This window comes from Tachyglossus aculeatus, chromosome 12 (genome assembly GCF_015852505.1).
Source record: "Tachyglossus aculeatus isolate mTacAcu1 chromosome 12, mTacAcu1.pri, whole genome shotgun sequence".
NCBI lineage: Eukaryota > Metazoa > Chordata > Mammalia > Monotremata > Tachyglossidae > Tachyglossus > Tachyglossus aculeatus.
This window is the reverse complement of record NC_052077.1, coordinates 26002374-26021284: the sequence shown is the minus strand read 5'-3', so window position 1 is coordinate 26021284 and position 18911 is coordinate 26002374. Positions and strand designations below refer to the sequence as shown.

The 18911-nt window shown below is 41.8% G+C and overlaps 1 protein-coding gene across 2 annotated transcripts in view; it reads right to left on the bottom strand.

The window, feature by feature from the left end:
* Nucleotides 1-17702, bottom strand: part of GLRB (glycine receptor beta) — a 70619-nt gene extending 52917 nt beyond the window's left edge. The window contains exons 1-2 of one of the 2 annotated variants that reach the window (XM_038755231.1): nucleotides 17655-17702; nucleotides 12206-12363 (exon numbers count right to left, since the gene is read on the bottom strand). In XM_038755231.1, the coding sequence (XP_038611159.1) occupies nucleotides 12206-12327 (122 nt within the window). In that variant the 5' untranslated portion in view covers nucleotides 12328-12363; nucleotides 17655-17702. Of the gene's footprint in view, nucleotides 1-12205; nucleotides 12364-17654 lie in introns of those variants that run through there. The other variant, XM_038755232.1, reaches the window with a different exon arrangement.
* Between the last annotated feature and the right edge of the window lie 1209 nt (nucleotides 17703-18911).

Here is an 18911-nt window from a genome sequence, read left to right as displayed (position 1 = left end):
GAGCTACTGTGCTCTACTCTGTCCTAATCCTCCTTGACCTCTCAACCATTTTCAACCCCGTGGACCTTCTCCTTCAAATTCCATTGGACATTTGTTTTGCCAATTTGGTAATCTTTTCCTACTTCTTATGCTGGCTCCTTTTCCACTTCTTATCTTCTAACAATGGATATCTAGGAGGCTCTATCCTAGGTCTGTTGTTTCTCTCCTTTGACATTAATCCCCTTGGGATATTCATCTACTCAAATGGCTTCAAACTGTGATCACTACAAGGACAACCCTCAAATCTACCTTCCTTGCCCTGACTTCTCATCCACTATGCAATTCCACATCTTCTCTTGCCATTTTATCCAAATGGATAGTCCACAGGCCTCTCAAACTCAACATGTCCCAAGCTATACTCTATGGGACTGGACAGAAGTAGTTCTGTACACTTTCAGATTGGTCTGAAGCTTCTGCTGACAAAACGTTGCCTGACAATCTCCATGATATTGGTATGGCCTTCTTGATTCATATTTTCATTTCTTCATTTGATCACCAGACAATTGTGCTACCTAGGTAATAGAATTCTATGACAGTATCAGTGAAAGCTCGTCCTCTAGACTGTAAACTTGTTGTGGGCAGGGAATGTGTCTGGTTATTGTATTGTACTCTCCCAAGTGCTTAGTACAGTGCTCTGAACACAGTAAGAGCTCAATAAATACGACTGAATGGAGGTCCTTCATTGTGTATGGATTTTCCCAGTGCAAGTTGACACCTTTGACAGTATTGATTCTCTATAGCCAATAAAGGTCTTTTGCTGTGTGCCGGTTTCCCTGGTACATAGGTTTTCCCACAGAACTTATGTACATAATCATCATTCATATTGATGTTGGATTCTGGTTTTGTCAATTCGGTAGTGTCCAGGTTGCTCCTCAACCTTTCTCCTATTTCTTCCCTACTTGTTTTGCTGGCTCCTCTTCTGCTTCTTATCCTCTAACAAAGAGTATCCACAAGACTTGAAAGCTCACCGTGGGGAAGGAATGTATCTACCAACTCTTTATGTCGTACTATCTCATTTGCTTAGTATGGAGTTCTGCACACAGTAAGCACTCAAACACAACTGATTGATTGCGTTTGATTTCACACTTATCTTCTGTCTGTGACCTTGGCTTATTCAGCTGGTGTCTCTTCTAGCACAGTCTCTACGGCACAGTCACCTGCATTTATTATTTCTTGAACAACTGACTGTCTCTAGGGATTTGTACGATACCTACAGCCGATTGAGTTGGAAGACTTTCCCGGATAATTAGAAGAATATGCAAATGCTAGATTCAGGTCTCTGCAACTTCCCACAGAGCTGCATAGAATAATTTGAACAAGATTGAGTCTACTACACAGCTTACTTAAACCCTTTAGCAAAGGGAAGTGGATGAGATGAGACACTCCCAGTTCTGAGAGGACCAACATTGTGAAGCAGGCAATTTTACGAACTTTGCAGGGCAACAAAATTTACTAAGCAATTTCCAGAGAACAGTTCTATGATGGTGTCAAATTCTTTTGTAACGTCTATAAAAAGTGTGAGGTGTTCTTGGTGCTTCTCCCTCTATACTCAGTTCACCTATAATGTGGAGATGACAAAGAATTCAGCATAAAGGAAAACTTGCAGACAACCATTTCATCTGGCATCTAATTCTATACAGATAGAGGCATGTTGGAAGAAAGATCCCTAATCCCCTAATAGCACTGACTCTCAAATATGTAAGGAGAACATGTATTATGGAGGAACCTAGTGTACTAATCCTGTCTCTAAGTGTTGCAAAGAGTATGCACGGTGTGTCACTAAGGGGTCTGAAGTCACATGGTGATTCAGGGAGTGACTGATGGATTCAACATTATTCTTCAGTGCCCTATTAAGGACTGTGCATTGCTTAGCCTCCATTTTACAGATGAGGTAACTGAGCCCCAGAGGAGTTAAGTGATTTGCCCAAGGTCACACAACAGACAAGTGGTGGTGCCGGGATTAGAACCCAGGTCCTTCTCACTCGCAGGCTGGTGCCCAAGCCACTAGACCACCCTGCTTCTCATGATTCTGTAGTAACTCTGAAGTGATCTGCAGTAACTTCACAGTTACTGCAGTCTGATCCTTCAGCTTTCTCCTTGAAGATTGTGAGGTCACAAGATACTCTGGCAACTTTTCAGCATGGTGCATGCTGAGAAAAGTTTTGTAAACAGAGAAGCGGTGACATTCCACATTTTTGTAGCTCTCAGTAGGAATGGGATTGTATGTATGAAGGGGTTGCTACTTTTAATGTCTCTACCACAGTGACTTCGTCAATAATTGTGACAAATGCCACTGTCACTGCATGCTGGTAGGTTTCCTAGTTTTCGCACAGGTTCTTCTTGGATAGAATAAAGTATTTTTAGGAAAGTATAGGAGTGGTATTGCTCATCTCTTCAGGATTCCCTCTTTGTCTGCAAAGTGGCTGAAGCCATTTCCACATTAGCCCGCCGGGGTGATACATCATCTTTAACAATGTGGAGATGTTCTTAGTTTCGTGGTAGTTTGCAAAGCTCTGGACTTCCTCTTTGGCATCCCACCATATGTTGAGCACGTTCTTTACCTTGATTTGCACACCAAGGCTTAGATTGCTAAAGGTCTCTTTTTTCATTTGAATCATGAGATGGTGCAAGTACCATCTGTTAGTGCAGCACTTATTCTGCTGCAAGGCATCTTTTTTTAATCTCTGAGTCATTTTCACTGAATAAATCTTGGTGATTTCACCTGGCCATGCCCAATGCCTTGAAGGCTAGACTGTAGACATCAGCATGTAGAGAAACCTCTGCTCACTGTTTATCTTGGATTATTGCATTATATAAATTACTGTTGGCTCTTGCATGCAAATGACATAGAACTATAACTCTTGAAAAATCACACTCTTCTACTCATGAATGAATATTGGTGGTGCTTGGCTAGAATGGAAATACACCCTTATCCCTTACTAAATAATCACATATACAATGGCAAATATTTTGAAAAATTGGAACAAAAATTAAGATGTCAAGGATTTTTGCAGGTTGACAGTTTGGTGGGGCTAAACTAGCCATGTGACTCTCTGGATATTTGTTCAATTAAAAACAGTATAATGTAATGCAAAAGAAAATAGTAATTAAATGTTAAAAATCATTAGCTCTTACAAATATTCAGATTCAACTGGACTAATCCAAATATTTAATTCACTAACATTCCCAAATTTGTGCAGTTTAAACATTTTGAAACTGGCCATAGCGATTTCTTAGGTTAAGAGTAAAAAAGTGCCAATCATCCAGAAGAAGAATCAAAATAATGAGGAGCAGTCATATCCCTGACATAACAAAGAGCCATTTTATACCTCCCCAACCATTATAAGAGAATAGGAATCTGGAAAGGAAATCAATTATTCAACAGTTTCTACAGAAGGTAAGCTCCTTGGGGGTGGATGTGTGGCTATCAACTCAGTTGTAGGGTGCTTAGTTCAGTTCTCTGTGCAAAATAAATCCTCAGTAAATATCAATGATTGATTGATTACCATGTGCAGAGCTACATGCTTAGGAGAAAAAAGCATAAGACAAGACATGGTCCCTACCCTCACAATCTAATAAGATAGACAAAGCTTTTAGAGAAGCAGCATGGCTCAGTGGAAAGAGCACGCGCTTGGAAGTCAGAGGTCGTGGGTTCTAATCCCACCTCTGCCACTTATCAGCTGTGTGACTTTGGGCAAGTCACTTCACTTCTCTGGGACTCAGTTACCTCATCTGGAAAATGGGGATTAAGACTTTGAGCCCCATGTGGGACAACCTGATCACCTTGTATCTCCCCCAGTGCTTAGAACAGTGCTTGGCACATAGTAAGTGCTTAACAAATACCAAAATTATTATTATTAGAGATTTCCTAAGAGTGGGAGCAAAATGAAGGATGAAAATTCACCTAGTAGTATCAAGAGTATGGAAAGATGGATAGATGAATTATAGATGTAGAAGAATAAACAAGTCAGAAGTTTACATTCAGTTCTACCATAATACAGGGGTTATGTTCCTGACAGTAAGAAAACTGACACTTAATAATAATAATTATTATTATTAATACTTATAACACTTATTATTAACACTTAATATAACAATGCTGTCACATGTAATTATAGTCTTTTTTAAGCACGTCCTATGTGCCAAACACTTTCATAAAGCAGGTACAAAATAATCAGATTGGAAACACCCCAATTTTTTAAATAGTATTTGTTAAGAGCTTACTATGTGCTATCATCATCAACGATACTTACCGACTGCTAAGTGCAGAGTACTGAACTAAGCTCTTGGGAGAATACAACAGAATTAGCAGACATTCCCTGACCACAACGAGGTTACGGTCTAGGCATTAGTTCTGCAGTAGATACAAGCTAATTAAGTTGGACAAACTTGATACATTTGATATTCACCCCACCCTCAACCCCACAGTACTTATGTATATATATTTAAATTATATTTTCTAAATTATTCATATTAATGTCCGTCTTCCCTTCTAGACTGCCATCTCATTATTGATAGGGAGAGTGCCTGCTAATTCTGTTGTACTGTACTCTCCCAAATGCTTAGTACAGTGCTCCGCACACAATAGGTGCTCAATAAATACCACTGATTGACTGACACAGTCCATGTCCCCTATGGGACTCATAGTCTTAATCCCCATTTTACAGATGAGGTAACTGAGGCACTGAGGAGTTTAATGACCATGACAAACTGTATTTTCTCTTCTAAGAATACAACTCAACAGCTCTGCTCTTCATGATAAGGCTTCCAAGACCGTATTGTTCTAGGAAATGAACAAATCTAATCATACAAATAACTTCAAAACAGCCATTTTATTTCAACCCATATATCTGAACACACCAACCTCCATATATGCAAGAAGATACTTAAGTGTTAATTCAAATAAAGGGTTTTTTTTTGTTCTTAAAAGACTGTCGCAAAGGCAGTGAATGCCTGTCTGTGAACTTCCTGAGGGCCAGGGACTGGATCAAATTCCCACCAGCGCATTCTTTACCAGAGTTTAATACGATATTCTGCAAACTATAAGCACGTAATAAATATTCCTACTACTACCACTCTGCAGAAAGAACACTTTGTTCTTATAGCACCTCTACAGATAATCAGAATAATTGTGATCAGACAGCCACTGACAGAACAAATAACTTTTGAAAATGTAAATACCACTTACATCTTTAAAATCATTTCAAGGCCGAACGGACTACTGCCCTAAGTGCGAGACTATGCTTCTAAGAAAGGGAATTCTTCATATGAAAGCTACATCGGATGATGCTCCTGAGTCGTGCCTGGGGTCAGGTCCCACAAAAAATACATTAGCTGGGTTGCTAACTGAATTTGATTATACAACCCAGAAGCAAACATTGTAAGGAATACTAAAATGTGGAAAAACAATGCACAAAATACACCTTTTTTTAAGTGCTTACTGTGCGAGGTACTCTTACTAAGCCCTGGGGTACATACAAGCTACTCGGGTTGGACAATGTCCATGTCCCACATGGGGCTCACAGTATGAATCCTCGTCACTGTGGAAAGCACCACTATCACCCCTATCTCATAAACCCATAACCTTGGTGTTGTCCTCATTCGACTCGCATATTCAAATCTGTCCCATAGGTTCTACCTTCACGACATGGCTAAAATCTGCCCTTTCCTGTCCATCCAAACTGTTACCATGCTTCTCCAAGCACTTATCCTTTCCCATCTTGACTACTGCATCTGACACTTTGCTGACCTCCCAGCCTCCTGTCTCACCTCCCACTCCAGACCATACTTCACTCTGCTGCACAGATCATTTAGCAACAACAACATTCAGTCCACATTTCCCTACTCCTCAAGAGCCTCTAATGGCTGCCCATCCATATCCACATCAAACAGAAACATCTTACCATTGGCTTTAAAACACTCAATCAGTTCACCCCATCCTACCCCACCGATCTCCTGCTACAGCCCAGCCCGCGCAATTTGTGCCCTGATTTTGTCTATCTCGTAGCCGACCCCTTTCCCACGTCCTCCTCCTAGCCTGGAACTCCGTCCTGCTCCGATTATGCCAGAATGCCACTCTCTCCACCTTCAAAGCATTAAGGTCCCGTCTCCTACAAAAGGCCTTCCTCATTTGAGCACCTCATCCCCAGCTCACACTCTCTTCCGTGTCGCCTATGCACTTGGAACTGTGACGTTTGGACACTTGATATTCACCCCAACTCCACAGGAGGTATGTACATATATTTGAATTATGCATTATAAATTATTTATTCATATTAGTATCTGTTTTCCCCTCTAGACTGTAGTATTACGGGTAGGGAATGTTTCTGCTAATTCTGTGTATTGTACTCTCCCAAGCACTTTAATACAGACAGTGCTCTGCACTTACGTTGCACTAAATACCATTGATCAATTGACTTTTACAGATGAGGTAACCAAGGCACAGAGAAATTAAGTGACTTGTCCAAGGTCACACAGCAGACAAGTTGCAGGGCCGGGATTAGAACCCAGAATCTCCTGATTTCCAGGCCACGCTCTATCCACTAAGGAGCCACATTGAAAACAATATTGCTTCTGTCAAAGAGAATATGGTAATCTTGATGTCTTGAAAGAGAAGACCAGAACAAAATTCAAGTCAAAAAGAAGAAGTAGGTTATGGTCATAAGCAAACTTCAAACATAAGTTTAGGGTCTTGTAAAGTCTTTTGTCTTCCGTCTTTAAGAAGTTCTAGATATGTCCCCAGGCAAACCTGAGTGAGAGAGAGGAATTTTGACTGGCCCAAGAGAAGAGGAACCCTTAGATAACAAGTGAGAGAGTTTGTAAGAACAGAGCAGGAAGTGCTCAGGAATGCACTTATATTTTACATTTTGGGGATAGTATTTTGGGAAAGGAAAGTATTGAATTTGGAGACTTGGGAAACAGGCTGTAATTCAATGCAATATTCCTTACTGCCGTCGCACCAATTGGAGATCTATTCATTAATATCTTTAAATTCACTTAATATAAACATAAACCCTCATTCATTAGACAACTGGGGCATGTCTTGAGCAAGCCTATAAACAAGTAGTATTTCTTAATATCAGATTGCCAGCCTTCAATGTTCAGAGTAATAAACATTACAGAGTAATACTTGTAACAGCAGTAGTGTTTGGAATTAATCATGATGTAACTAAAAAGACATTTTGAATACGATATATAAAAAGCTGATTTTTCTATTTTTTGCTCAAGAAAACTACACAAGGAATGCTGAGTATGCTTCAAAATATAAAATATGTTTTGCCGTTTTTCTTAAAAATCATAGCACTTGTTAGGCAATATTTCTGAACTTTGTTTTAGAATATCCCCAAACCAGGTCAAAGGAAACACCTAAGAATTCCCTAAAGGAAAATGATTTTAGCATTCTACTAACTGAAAGCATTTGGAACCCAATGGTTACAAGACAGATCTCACGACAACAGACAACTAAACAGAAATAAGGTAGACTGCCAATTATTTTTTCAAAGATACTACAAAGTTAATGACACTGAAAGAGTATTTCAAGTAACTAGGATTTTGGTGTTGATGCCACACTGTGTGAGGTCTTTCAGGTGACTTCAACCTTGAATAATTTATGGGTCCAATCCTAAAGCTTAAAAAAAAAAGTATGGAGAGACATGAAATATGTGCGGGGATCCAATCTTCATGGATTTGGTGGTTGCTAATATCATTTGTCAGAGTTGAAGCTATTTTTCTTGACATTTCCCATTGTTCTTAAAATTTGGGACATCTTTTTGATCTTTTTCAAGGAATAAGGTTACCTTTCAATGAGCACAAAAGAACAAGTGAGGTGGCTATCATACGAAAAGAAAATTTCACTAGAAAAAAGTACAGAAATGGAATTCCTGATGAAAGAAGAGAAAGGTCATTATTCTCACGGGCCATCTGAAACTTACCTTGGAGAAAGCTAAAGAACACAAGACATTTGATTTCAAAGGTTGACTATATCCTTTTCTCATCCATTAGAAGCAAAGAATACCTAAAATTGAACATTGAGCTTGTCATCCCTCCACTGGTTGCAATGGAAGAACAATGGACTGTTTTTTTTCTTTAATAGCCAAACATAATAGCGGATGGTAAAATGTCAAGATCTAATGTATATTTCACCCAACACACAAATATAAATGAGGTTTTCACAAGGGTCATCATCATTTAATAGCTTAGAATTTCAGGTAACCTTAGCCATTTTGGAATTCTTCCCTTTGAATCTCTTTTCAACACGTAAGGTGATAATCACAGCAATACTTTACAAAGCCATTCATCACTTTTGTCTATGCTTGTATGACAGTTTAATTGCAGTAGCCTCCCCACCTCCTCCCTCAGGTCACCTTTATTCAGGAAACACTATAGACAACTGTAATTACTGTTCCACTAATCAGACTTCCAAAAGGATTTCATTAGCTCTAACAAATCCACAGGTTATCCACAGGTTTCTCTATCTTTTCACATGTTAGTCAAGATAGTCAACATATATTCATTGCAACAAATCCACCTATGAAAAAATGAGCAAAGCAGTTTTCTGGGGCAAGTCTATAATCAAATCATTGGCAAAAGTATTTTTATTTCTATTCTTTAATAGAAGGTCAAACATAAAAGCAAGAATCCTTAATCTGGATTCCTTAAGAACTACATATAATAGAATGAATCATTTCAAAAGACTAAATGAAACACCAGAGGTGTAATATAATCTGAACATGTAGAGAAAAAATAATGGTATAAGTGAATTGCTCATAGATTGGAGTTTAGTAACTTTATTGATGTAGCCACATGATTGAAAATTCCTGTTTGAGCTACTGAGTAAATTGAATGCTTGGAAAGGTATTCAAATGGTATCGGTACATCCAGTGACAGGAAAAGTATACAAGGACTCTTCTCTAAAGTTTTCCAGCATAAGATTCCAGCCTGATTTCATTGAAGTTCCAGGTTGAGGATTTCCGATCATTTTCCCAAAGGCGGTCATTGTATTCTATCCAGCACTTAGAACAGTGCTTTGCACATAGTAAGCGCTTAATAAATGCCATCATTATTATTATCCTATTCTTGCTATATATTTGATCAGATATTCTGAACCATCAGATTTTAGCAGTAGAAAAAGTACTTACTGCACCCCTTTGAGTTGATTAACCTGAGTAGCGAAAGACGTACAATTTGGATATTCTTTAAAGTTCAGTGTATTATTTCAAAATAATCAATCACTCAATCATATTTATTGAGTGCCTAGTGTGTGCAGAGCAAGACACTAAGCGCTTGAGAGAGTACAATATAACAGAATTGGTAGACACATTCTCTGCCCACAAAATAATAGTATATCATGTCTCCTTTCTGGCCTCTCTGCTTTCTGTCTTCCCCACTCCAGTTCATCCTTCACTCTGCTGTTCAGATCATTTTTATAAAAAAATTTCAACCCACATAATAATAATGATGGCATTTGTTAAGTGCTTACTAAGCACCGGGGAGGTTAGAAAGTGATCAGGTTGTCCCACTGGGGACTCACAGTCTTGATCCCCATTATACAGATGAGGTAACTGAGGCCCAGGGAAGTTAAGTGACTTGCCCAAAGTCACACAGCTGACAATTGGTGGAGCTGGGATTTGAACCCATGACCTCTGACTCCAAAGCCCGGGCTCTTTCCACTGAACCATGCCGCTTCTCAGCCACATCTCCCCACTCCTCCAAAACTTCCAGTGGGTGCCCATCTATGTACGCATCAAATAGAAACTCCATGCTTCTTAGAGAAGCAGCGTGGCTCATTGGAAAGAGCCCGGGCTTTGGAGTCAGAGGTCATGGGTTCGAATCCCGGCTCCGCCACGTGTCTGCTGTGTGACCTTGGGCAAGTCACTTAATTTCTCTGAGCCTCAGTTCCCTCATCTGTAAAATGGGGATGAAGACTGTGAGCCCCACGTGGGACAACTTGATCACCTTGTAGGCCCCCCCCAGCACTTAGAACAGTGCTCTGCACATAGTAAGCGCTTAACAAATGCCATCATCATCATGTGACCGGCTTTAAACCACTCCATCAGCTTGCCCCCTCCTACCTTACCTGGATGATTTCCTACTACAAGCCAGCCTACACACTTTGCCTCTCCAATGCCAAACCCACTCACTGTACCTCCATATTATCATCATCATCATCAATCGTATTTATTGAGTGCTTATTGTGTGCAGAGCACTGTACTAAGCACTTGGGAAGTACAAATTGGCAACATATAGAGACAGTCCCTACCCAACAGTGGGCTCACAGTCTAAAAGGGGGAGACAAAACCAAACATACTACAAAATAAAATAGAATAGATATGTACAAGTAAAATAAATAAATAAATATTATCTCTCTGTTGACCCCTTGCCCAAAACCGCCCTCTGGCATGAAACTCCCTCCACTTCCATATGACAGATCACCCCTCTGCCCATCTTCAAAACCTTATTAAAATCACATATCTTCCTCTCTTCCCCAATTTTCCCCTACTCTATCTCCCTTCTAATGGGGAAGCAGCGTGGCTCAGTGGAAAGAGCCCGGGCTTTGGAGTCAGAGGTCATGGGTTTGAATCCCAGCTCCGCCAATTGTCAGCTGTGTGACTTTGGGCAAGTCACTTAACTTCTCTGGGCCTCAGTTACCTCATCTGTAAAATGGGGATGAAGACAGTGAGTCCCCCGTGGGACAACCTGATCACCTTATAACCTCCTCAGCACTTAGAACAGTGTTTTGCACATAGTAAGTGCTTAATAAATGCCATTATTATTATTATTATTATATCACCTATGCACTTGGATCTAAACCTTTTCAGCCTATTCATCCCACCCTCAGTCCCACAGCACTTATGACCATATGCGATTTATTTATGCATACCAGTGTCCATCTCTCACTTGAGACTGTAAGCTCACTGTGGGCATGGACCTTTTCTACTAACTCTGATGTACTGAACTCTCCCAAGTGGTCTGTTCAGTGTTCTGCATACAGTAAGCACAAAAAAATACAACTGACTTGCAACTCCGTTCTACCACTTGTGGCCTCCAAAAATGTACAACGCAAACAGATATGATATACCAAAGATAGTACTTTAAGCACACAGAGCAAAATCTCTTAGAGAAGATGATCTTCGAAGCAGAAGCAACCTAAAGAAGTAAAGAAACTGGCAACTGAAATGTGTCTTCTTTAACAGTATGGTCTTTGCAATAAGACTTTTAATAGCCAACTTAATCTTACTTCAAGTTTTACAACATAGTTTACATTTCCTAAACACATCTTATTGCATACTAAGAGATCTTTATTTCATTTATATACAAGTAAATTTCCACAATAAGTCACTTTCAAGAGGCTATTATCCAAGACTATTTACCATTAACAGGAACCGTTGGTAACAGTTGCTAGATAGAAATAAAAAGTAGTTCTCCACCCAGAGATAATACAGCATCAACACTTGGCACTTTAAAGATGTTCTTCCTTAATATTTAACACAGACATAGACTTAAAAACATACTGTTGGAGAAATAGTGCATCTCTTCATGAGTAATTAGTTCTCGAACCATTAATCTTAATAACTGCTCAACTAAACTGGGAAGCCTTAAAATGATAAATTGCAAATATCAATACTGTCATTTCATCTAATCAAGTGATATCTGCCTTGAAATGGGCTGAATACTTTGTCTGGGCAAGCGCCCAATTTATCTGTCCAGTTCAATGAAAGTGGGTGGGGTTCATTCATTCAATCATGTTTATTGAGCGCTAACAGTGTGCAGAACACTGTACTAAGCACTTGGAAAGTACAATTCAGCAACAAGTAGAGACAATCCCTGTCCACAACGGGCTCACAGTCACCCAACCATGTCAGACATTCAAATCATATTAAGGGAGGTGAGGAAACCTTCCTTTAAAACAAATAAAAAGGAATAAAATTATACCAAGCTGGTGACTGCAATAAACTTTAATATCTAGAACTTTAGCCTTTCACCCAGCTCCTCTCAAGCCTTTAGTCCTTTAAACACCCACTTCGGGTTCCCAACTCTGGGACACACAGCTGAGCTTTCCTATTGAAAGCTTTAATTTGTGTGCCAAGCACACGCAACCTATGCAGATAAAAATGGACAAATCATAGATCATTTCTTCACATAAAAGTAGAAGACGTAAAGAACATACGATGGGCACAGATACTGCTTCTTTTTCCCCTTCCCTTTCTTGGATGATTTCTCTTTGGAAAAGCCTTCTTCAACCCATAAGGAGAATGAAATAAAAAAGAGAACTGCCAACAAGAACTTCATCTTGGAGAGTATATTCTCAGGAGAACAACTTTTATCCTACAAGAAATAAAATAAAAATGTTTACATTTAAAGACCTAGGGTTGGATAAGCGAGCATCTGGGTTTGCACACTGAAGTTTCTATATTCTCTTTGTTGGAACTCTTGAGATAATAATTGAGTTCAACAACCATATGTTTGATTATGTTCCCAAGCCTAAATACTACTTTTGATTGTAAAATGATGAGAAAAGATATAATGATCAGTAAACAGACTTGCATACCGTATTTTGGCTGAATTTATATCAATGTCTCACTGAAAACCATACCCCAAAGGCCTATAAACTCTTTGTGAATACACATTCCTAAAATATTCACCAATAAAGTAAAACTAAAGCAAAGAGAACAACTATAGGGATTAGACTAATTCCATTCCGTGTCACCATTAATGGTACAAAGTATATGAAAGATCAGATAGCTGGAAAAAGAGCTGGATATTGTCCAAGCAGTGATAATAAGCCTTGCACACTATTTCAGAGGTGCACCAAAGCCAAACAGCAATAAATAAATGTACTCTTCCAAGCGCTTAGTACAGTGTTCTTCACACAGTGAGTGCTCAAAAATACCATCAACTGATATTACCATAAGGATTATTCTGAGAACCATAGGGTTATATTAACTAGACCAATGAACTAATAAAGGTGGTCCCACTTCCTCACACATTCTTCCCTGTCAAGTCTCTTATGGGAACACTTTTCCTAGTAATGCAAACCTACTCACTGTACCCAGATCTCATCTATCTTGCCACCGATTTCTTGCCCACATCCTTCGTCTGGCCTGGAACTCCCTCCCCACTTCGTATATGAAAGACCACCACTCAGCCCACCTTCAAATCCCTGTTAACATCACATCTACTCTGAAAGGCCTTAATTCATCATTCATTCGTGTTTACTGAGAACTTACTGTGCGCAGAGCACTGTACTCTGTGCTTGGAAGAGTACAATACAATAAATGGACACATTCCCTGCCCACAACGAGCTTAGTCTCCCGACTAACCTCTTATTTCCTCTAATCGCTCTTCCTTTTATGTTGTCTGTGCACTTGGATCTGTCCCCTTTAAACTCTTGATATCCACCCCACCCTTAGCCCACAGCACCAATATACATATCTTGATATCCAGCTATTTCTCCTATTACTTTATTTCAATGTCTGTCTCCCCCTATAGATTATAAAATTCCTTGTGGGTAACCATCGTGTCTACCAACTCTACTGTACTATATTCTCCCAACAGTAAATACTCATTAAAAACCACTTATTGAAGACATGAATCATCCTCAACTCGAAAAATAATGAAATCTGCTTCTAGTGCCCTAAAAAACCTTAAAAATGAACTCTCCTTTGGAATATTTAGTGTGCTTCCCTGTCTTTTCCACCCACATCTGCTTCATTCCCGAATCTTCAAGTGCATTTTCCATCTGGAAAAATCCGCTGGAAGCAGCATGGCTTGGTGGCAAGAGCCCAGGCTTGGGAGTCAGAGATCGTGAGTTCTAATCCCAGCTCCGCCACTTGTCAGCTGTATGACTTTGGGCAAGTCAGTTAACTCCTCTGTGACTCAGTTCCCTCATCTGTAAAATGGGGATTTAGACTGTGAGCCCCACGCGGGACAACCTGATTACCCTGTATTTACCCCAGCGCTTAAAACAGTGCTTAGCACACAGTAAGTGCTTAACTAATACCATCATTACTATTATCTCTCCCTTAAGAAAAATGCATTTTCCCGGACCCTTTGAAGAGCAAGATTTGGGGTTTGTTTTTTTGGCTTTTTAATAGTGGTTGCTCCTCATCTACACTCCAGGACCCAGGCCAGAGGCTTTTCCTGGGCTCCCTTGAAAAGTAGGGGAAGAGCATGTCTTCTGCCGACACCAACCAATAATAACAATAACGATAGCATTTGTTAAGCGTTAGAGAAGCAGTGTGGCTCAGTGGAAAGAGCCCGGGCTTTAGAGTCAGAGGTCATGGGTTCAAATCCCAGCTCCACCAATTGTCAGCTGTGTGACTTTGGGCAAGTCATTTAACTTCCCTGGGCCTCATCTGTAAAAATGGGAATTAAGAGTGTGAGCCCCCCGTGGGACAACCTGATCACCTTGTAACCTCCACAGCGTTTAGAACAGTACTTGGCACCTAGTAAGCACTTAATAAATGCCATCACTATTATTATTATTATGTGCCAAGCACTGTTCTAGGCGCTGGGGGATACAAGGTAATCAGGTTGTCCCACATTGGGCTCACAGTCTTCATCCCCATTCTAATCAATCAATCAATCAATCGTATTTATTGAGCGCTTACTGTGTGCACAGCACTGTATTAAGTGCTTGGGAAGTACAAGTTGGCAACATAACAACATTCTACAGATGAACTCACTGAGGCCCAGGGAAGCTAAGTGACTTGTCCAAAGTCACCTGGTTGACAATCAATCATATTTATTGAGCGCTTACTATGTGCAGAGCACTGTACTAAGCGCTTGGGAAGTACAAATTGGCAACATATAGAGACAGTCCCTACCCAACACCGGGCTCACAGTCTAAAAGGGGGAGACAAGTGGTGGAGCCGACATTAGAACCCATGACCTCTGCCTCCCAAGCCCGGGCTCTTTCCACTGAGCCACGCTGCTTCAGTGGCAGGGAAATCTTTCAGACGGGAACACTACGGAATTCCCTCCCTGCATTCCAGCAGCAGCTTCCCAAGCATTCATTCATTCAATCGCACTGCTACGAATCAGGCAAAAACTCCTCACCCTGGGCTTCAAGGCTGTCCATCCCCTCGCCCCCTCCTCCCTCACCTCCCTTCTCTCCTTCTCCAGCCCTGCCTGCACCCTCCACTCTTCTGCTGCTAATCTCCTCACCGTGCCTCAGTCTCACCTGTCCCGCCATCGACCCCCGGCCCACATCCTTCCCCTGGCCTGGAATGCCCTCCCTCCACACATCCACCAAGCTCTTCCTCCCTTCAAAGACCTACTGAGAGCTCACCTCCTCCAGGAGGCCTTCCCAGACTGAGCCCCCTTTTTCCTCTCCTCCTCCCCACCCTACGGCCTTCCCCTCCCCACAGCACCTATATATATCCTTGTACAGATTTACTACTCTATTTTACTCGTACATATTTACTACTCTATTTATGTTGTTCAAGATGTGCCTATAGCTTTAATTCTATTTATTCTGACGATTTTGACACCTGCCTCCACGTTTCCTTTTGCTGTCTCCCCCTTCCAGACTGTGAGCCCGTTGTTAGGTAGGGACCAACTCTATAATAATAATAATAATAATAAAGGCGTTTATTAATCGCTTACTATGTGCAAAGCACTGTTCTAAGCGCTGGGGAGACAGGTTGTCCCACGGGGGGCTCACAGCCTTAATCCCCATTTTACAGATGAGGTAACTGAGGCACAGAGAAGTTAAGTGACTTGCCCTAAGTCACACAGCTGAGTTGGTGGAGCCAGGATTTGAACCCATGATCTCTGACTCCAAAGCCCGGGCTCTTTCCATTGAGCCACGCTGCTTCCGTTGGCGACTTGTACTTCCCATGCGCCTCGTCCAGTGCTCTGCACACAATCCCGGCTCCGCCACTTGTCAGCTGTGTGACCTTGGGCAAGCCACTTAACTTCTCTGTACCTCAGTGACCTCATCTGTAAAATGGGGATTAAGACTGTGAGCCCCAAGTGGGACCTGATCACGTTGTAGCGCCCCCCCCAGCGCTTAGAATCAATCAATCAATCATATTTATTGAGCGCTTACTGTGTGCAGAGCACTGTACTAAGCACTTGGAAGTACAAGTTGGCAACATATAGAGACAGTCCCTACCCAGCAGTGGGCTCACAGTCTAGAAGGGGGAGACACAGAACAAAACCAAACATATTAACAAAATGAAATAAATAGAATAGATATGTACAGGATAAATAAATAAGTGCTTTGCACACAGTAAGCGCTTAATCAATCAATCAATCATATTTATTACAGTAAGCGCTCAATAAAAACAATTGATTGATTTACTGAGCGCTTACTGTGTGCAGAGCACTGTACTAAGCGCTGGGGAAGTCCAAGTTGGCAACATAGAGAGACAGTCCCTACCCAACAGTGGGCTCACAGTCTAGAAGGGGGAGACAGGGAACAAAACCAAACATAGTAACAAAATAAAATCAATAGAATAGATATGTACAAGTAAAATAGAGTACTAAATATGTACAAACATATATACAGTACAAGTAAGAGTAATAAATATGCACAAACATATATACAGTACAAATAGAGTAATAAATATGTACAAACATATACAGAACATATATACAGATATCATCATCATCAATCGTATTTATTGAGCGCTTACTGTGTGCAGAGCACTGTATTAAGCGCTTGGGAAGTACAAACTGGCAACATATAGAGCCAGTCCCTACCCAACAGTGGGCTCACAGTCTAAAAGGGGGAGACAGAGAACAAAACCAAACACACTAACAAAATAAAATAGAATAGATAGGTACAAGTAAAATAGAGTAATAAATATGTACAAACATATATAATGTTGGGTAGGGACTGTCTCTATGTGTTGCCAATTTGTACTTCCCAAGTGCTTAGTACAGTGCTCTGCACATAGTAAGCGCTCAATATGATTGATTGATATACATATATACAGGTGCTGTGGGGAAGGGAAGGAGGTAAGATGGGGGGGACGAGGGGGAGAGGAAGGAAGGCCTCCTGGAGGAGGTGAGCTCTCGGTAGGGCCTTGAAGGGAGGAAGATATCACCATTAATAATAATTCATTTTATTTTAATAATTCACATATTTCAATAATAATTCACATATTCACATAGTAATAATTCACATATTTATTACTCTATTTATTTATTTATTTTACTTGTACATTTCTATCCTACTTATTTTATTTTCTTGGTATGTTTGCTTCTGTTCTCTGTCTCCCCCTTTTAGGCTGTGAGCCCACTGTCGGGTAGGGACTGTCTCTCTGTGATGCCAATTTGTACTTCCCAAGCGCTCAGTACAGTGCTCTGCACATAGTAAGCGCTCAATAAATACGATTGATTGATTGATTGATTGATTGATTCATTCAATCGTATTTATTGAACGCCTACTTTGTGCAGGGCTGGGGGGTTAAGCACCTTCCTAGGCGTCTCCCACGGGGGAAAAAACGGGCCTAACAGTAGCAGCGGCAAGTTGGACAGGGGATGCCGCCCTGCTTGGCTTCGTTCGTCCCCGTTGGAGGCGGGGGGGGGGGGGGGGGGGCTTCCTCGACCCTCTGCCTGCTGCGCCCCTCCCTCCCTCCCTCCCTCCATCGGGCCCCGCGACTTACCCCGGGGCACCGCGGAAGGAGGCGGACGGACGTTAGGACGGGCCTGGCCGGGCTCGGCGGCGGCGCTGGCGGCGGCGCTGGCGGCGGCGGCTACCGCGCCTGCTCCGAGCGGCCGAGCCTGCGCCCTACCGAGCGGCCGACCGCGGAACGTGCGCGAGCCGCGCGCCGGCCCGCGGAACCGTGGGCGCGCTCGCTCAATCCGAGTCATTCATTCATTCAATCTTGTTTATTGAGCGTTTACCGTGTGTGGAGCATTACGCTACTGAGCGCTCACTGCGGGCGCAGCACTGTAGTAGGCGCTGAGTCATTCATTCATTAATCGTATTTATTGAGCGCTTAGTGCGTGTGGAGCGCTGTACTACTGAGCGTTCTCTGCGGGCGGAGCACTGTACTAGGCGCTGAGTCATTCATTCATTCAATCGTATTTATTGGGGGCTTAGTGTGAGTGGAGCACTGTATTACTGAGCACTCACTGCGGGCGGAGCACTGTATTAGGCGCTGAGTCATTCATTCATTAATCGTATTTATTGAGCGCTTAGTGCGTGTGGAGCGCTGTACTACTGAGCGTTCTCTGCGGGCGGAGCACTGTACTAGGCGCTGAGTCATTCATTCATTAATCGTGTTTATTGAGCGCTTAGTGCGTGTGGAGCGCTGTACTACTGAGCGTTCTCTATGGGCGGAGCACTGTACTAGGCGCCGAGTCATTCATTCATTAATCGTATTTATTGAGCGCTCAGTGCGTTTGGAGCGCTGTACTACTGAGCGTTCTCTGCGGGTGGAGCACTGTATTAGGCGCTGTCATTCATTCATTCAATCTTATTTATTGAGCGCTTAGTGCGTGTGGAGCATTATACTACTGAGCGCTCACTGCGGGCGGGGCACTGTACTAGGCGCTGAGTCATTCATTCATTAATCGTATTTATTGAGCGCTTAGTGCGTGTGGAGCGCTGTACTACTACTGCTCACTGCGGGCGGAGCACTGTACTAGGCGCTGAGTCATTCATTCATTCGTACTTATTGAGCGCTTAGTGCGTGTGGAGCATTATACTACTGAGCGCTCTGCGGGCGGAGCACTGTACTAGGCGCTGTCATTCATTCATTCGTACTTATTGAGCGCTTAGTGCGTGTGGAGCATTATACTACTGAGCGCTCTGCGGGCGGAGCACTGTACTAGGCGCTGTCATTCATTCATTAATCGTATTTATTGAGCGCTCAGTGCGTGTGGAGCGCTGTACTACTGAGCGTTCTCTGCGGGCG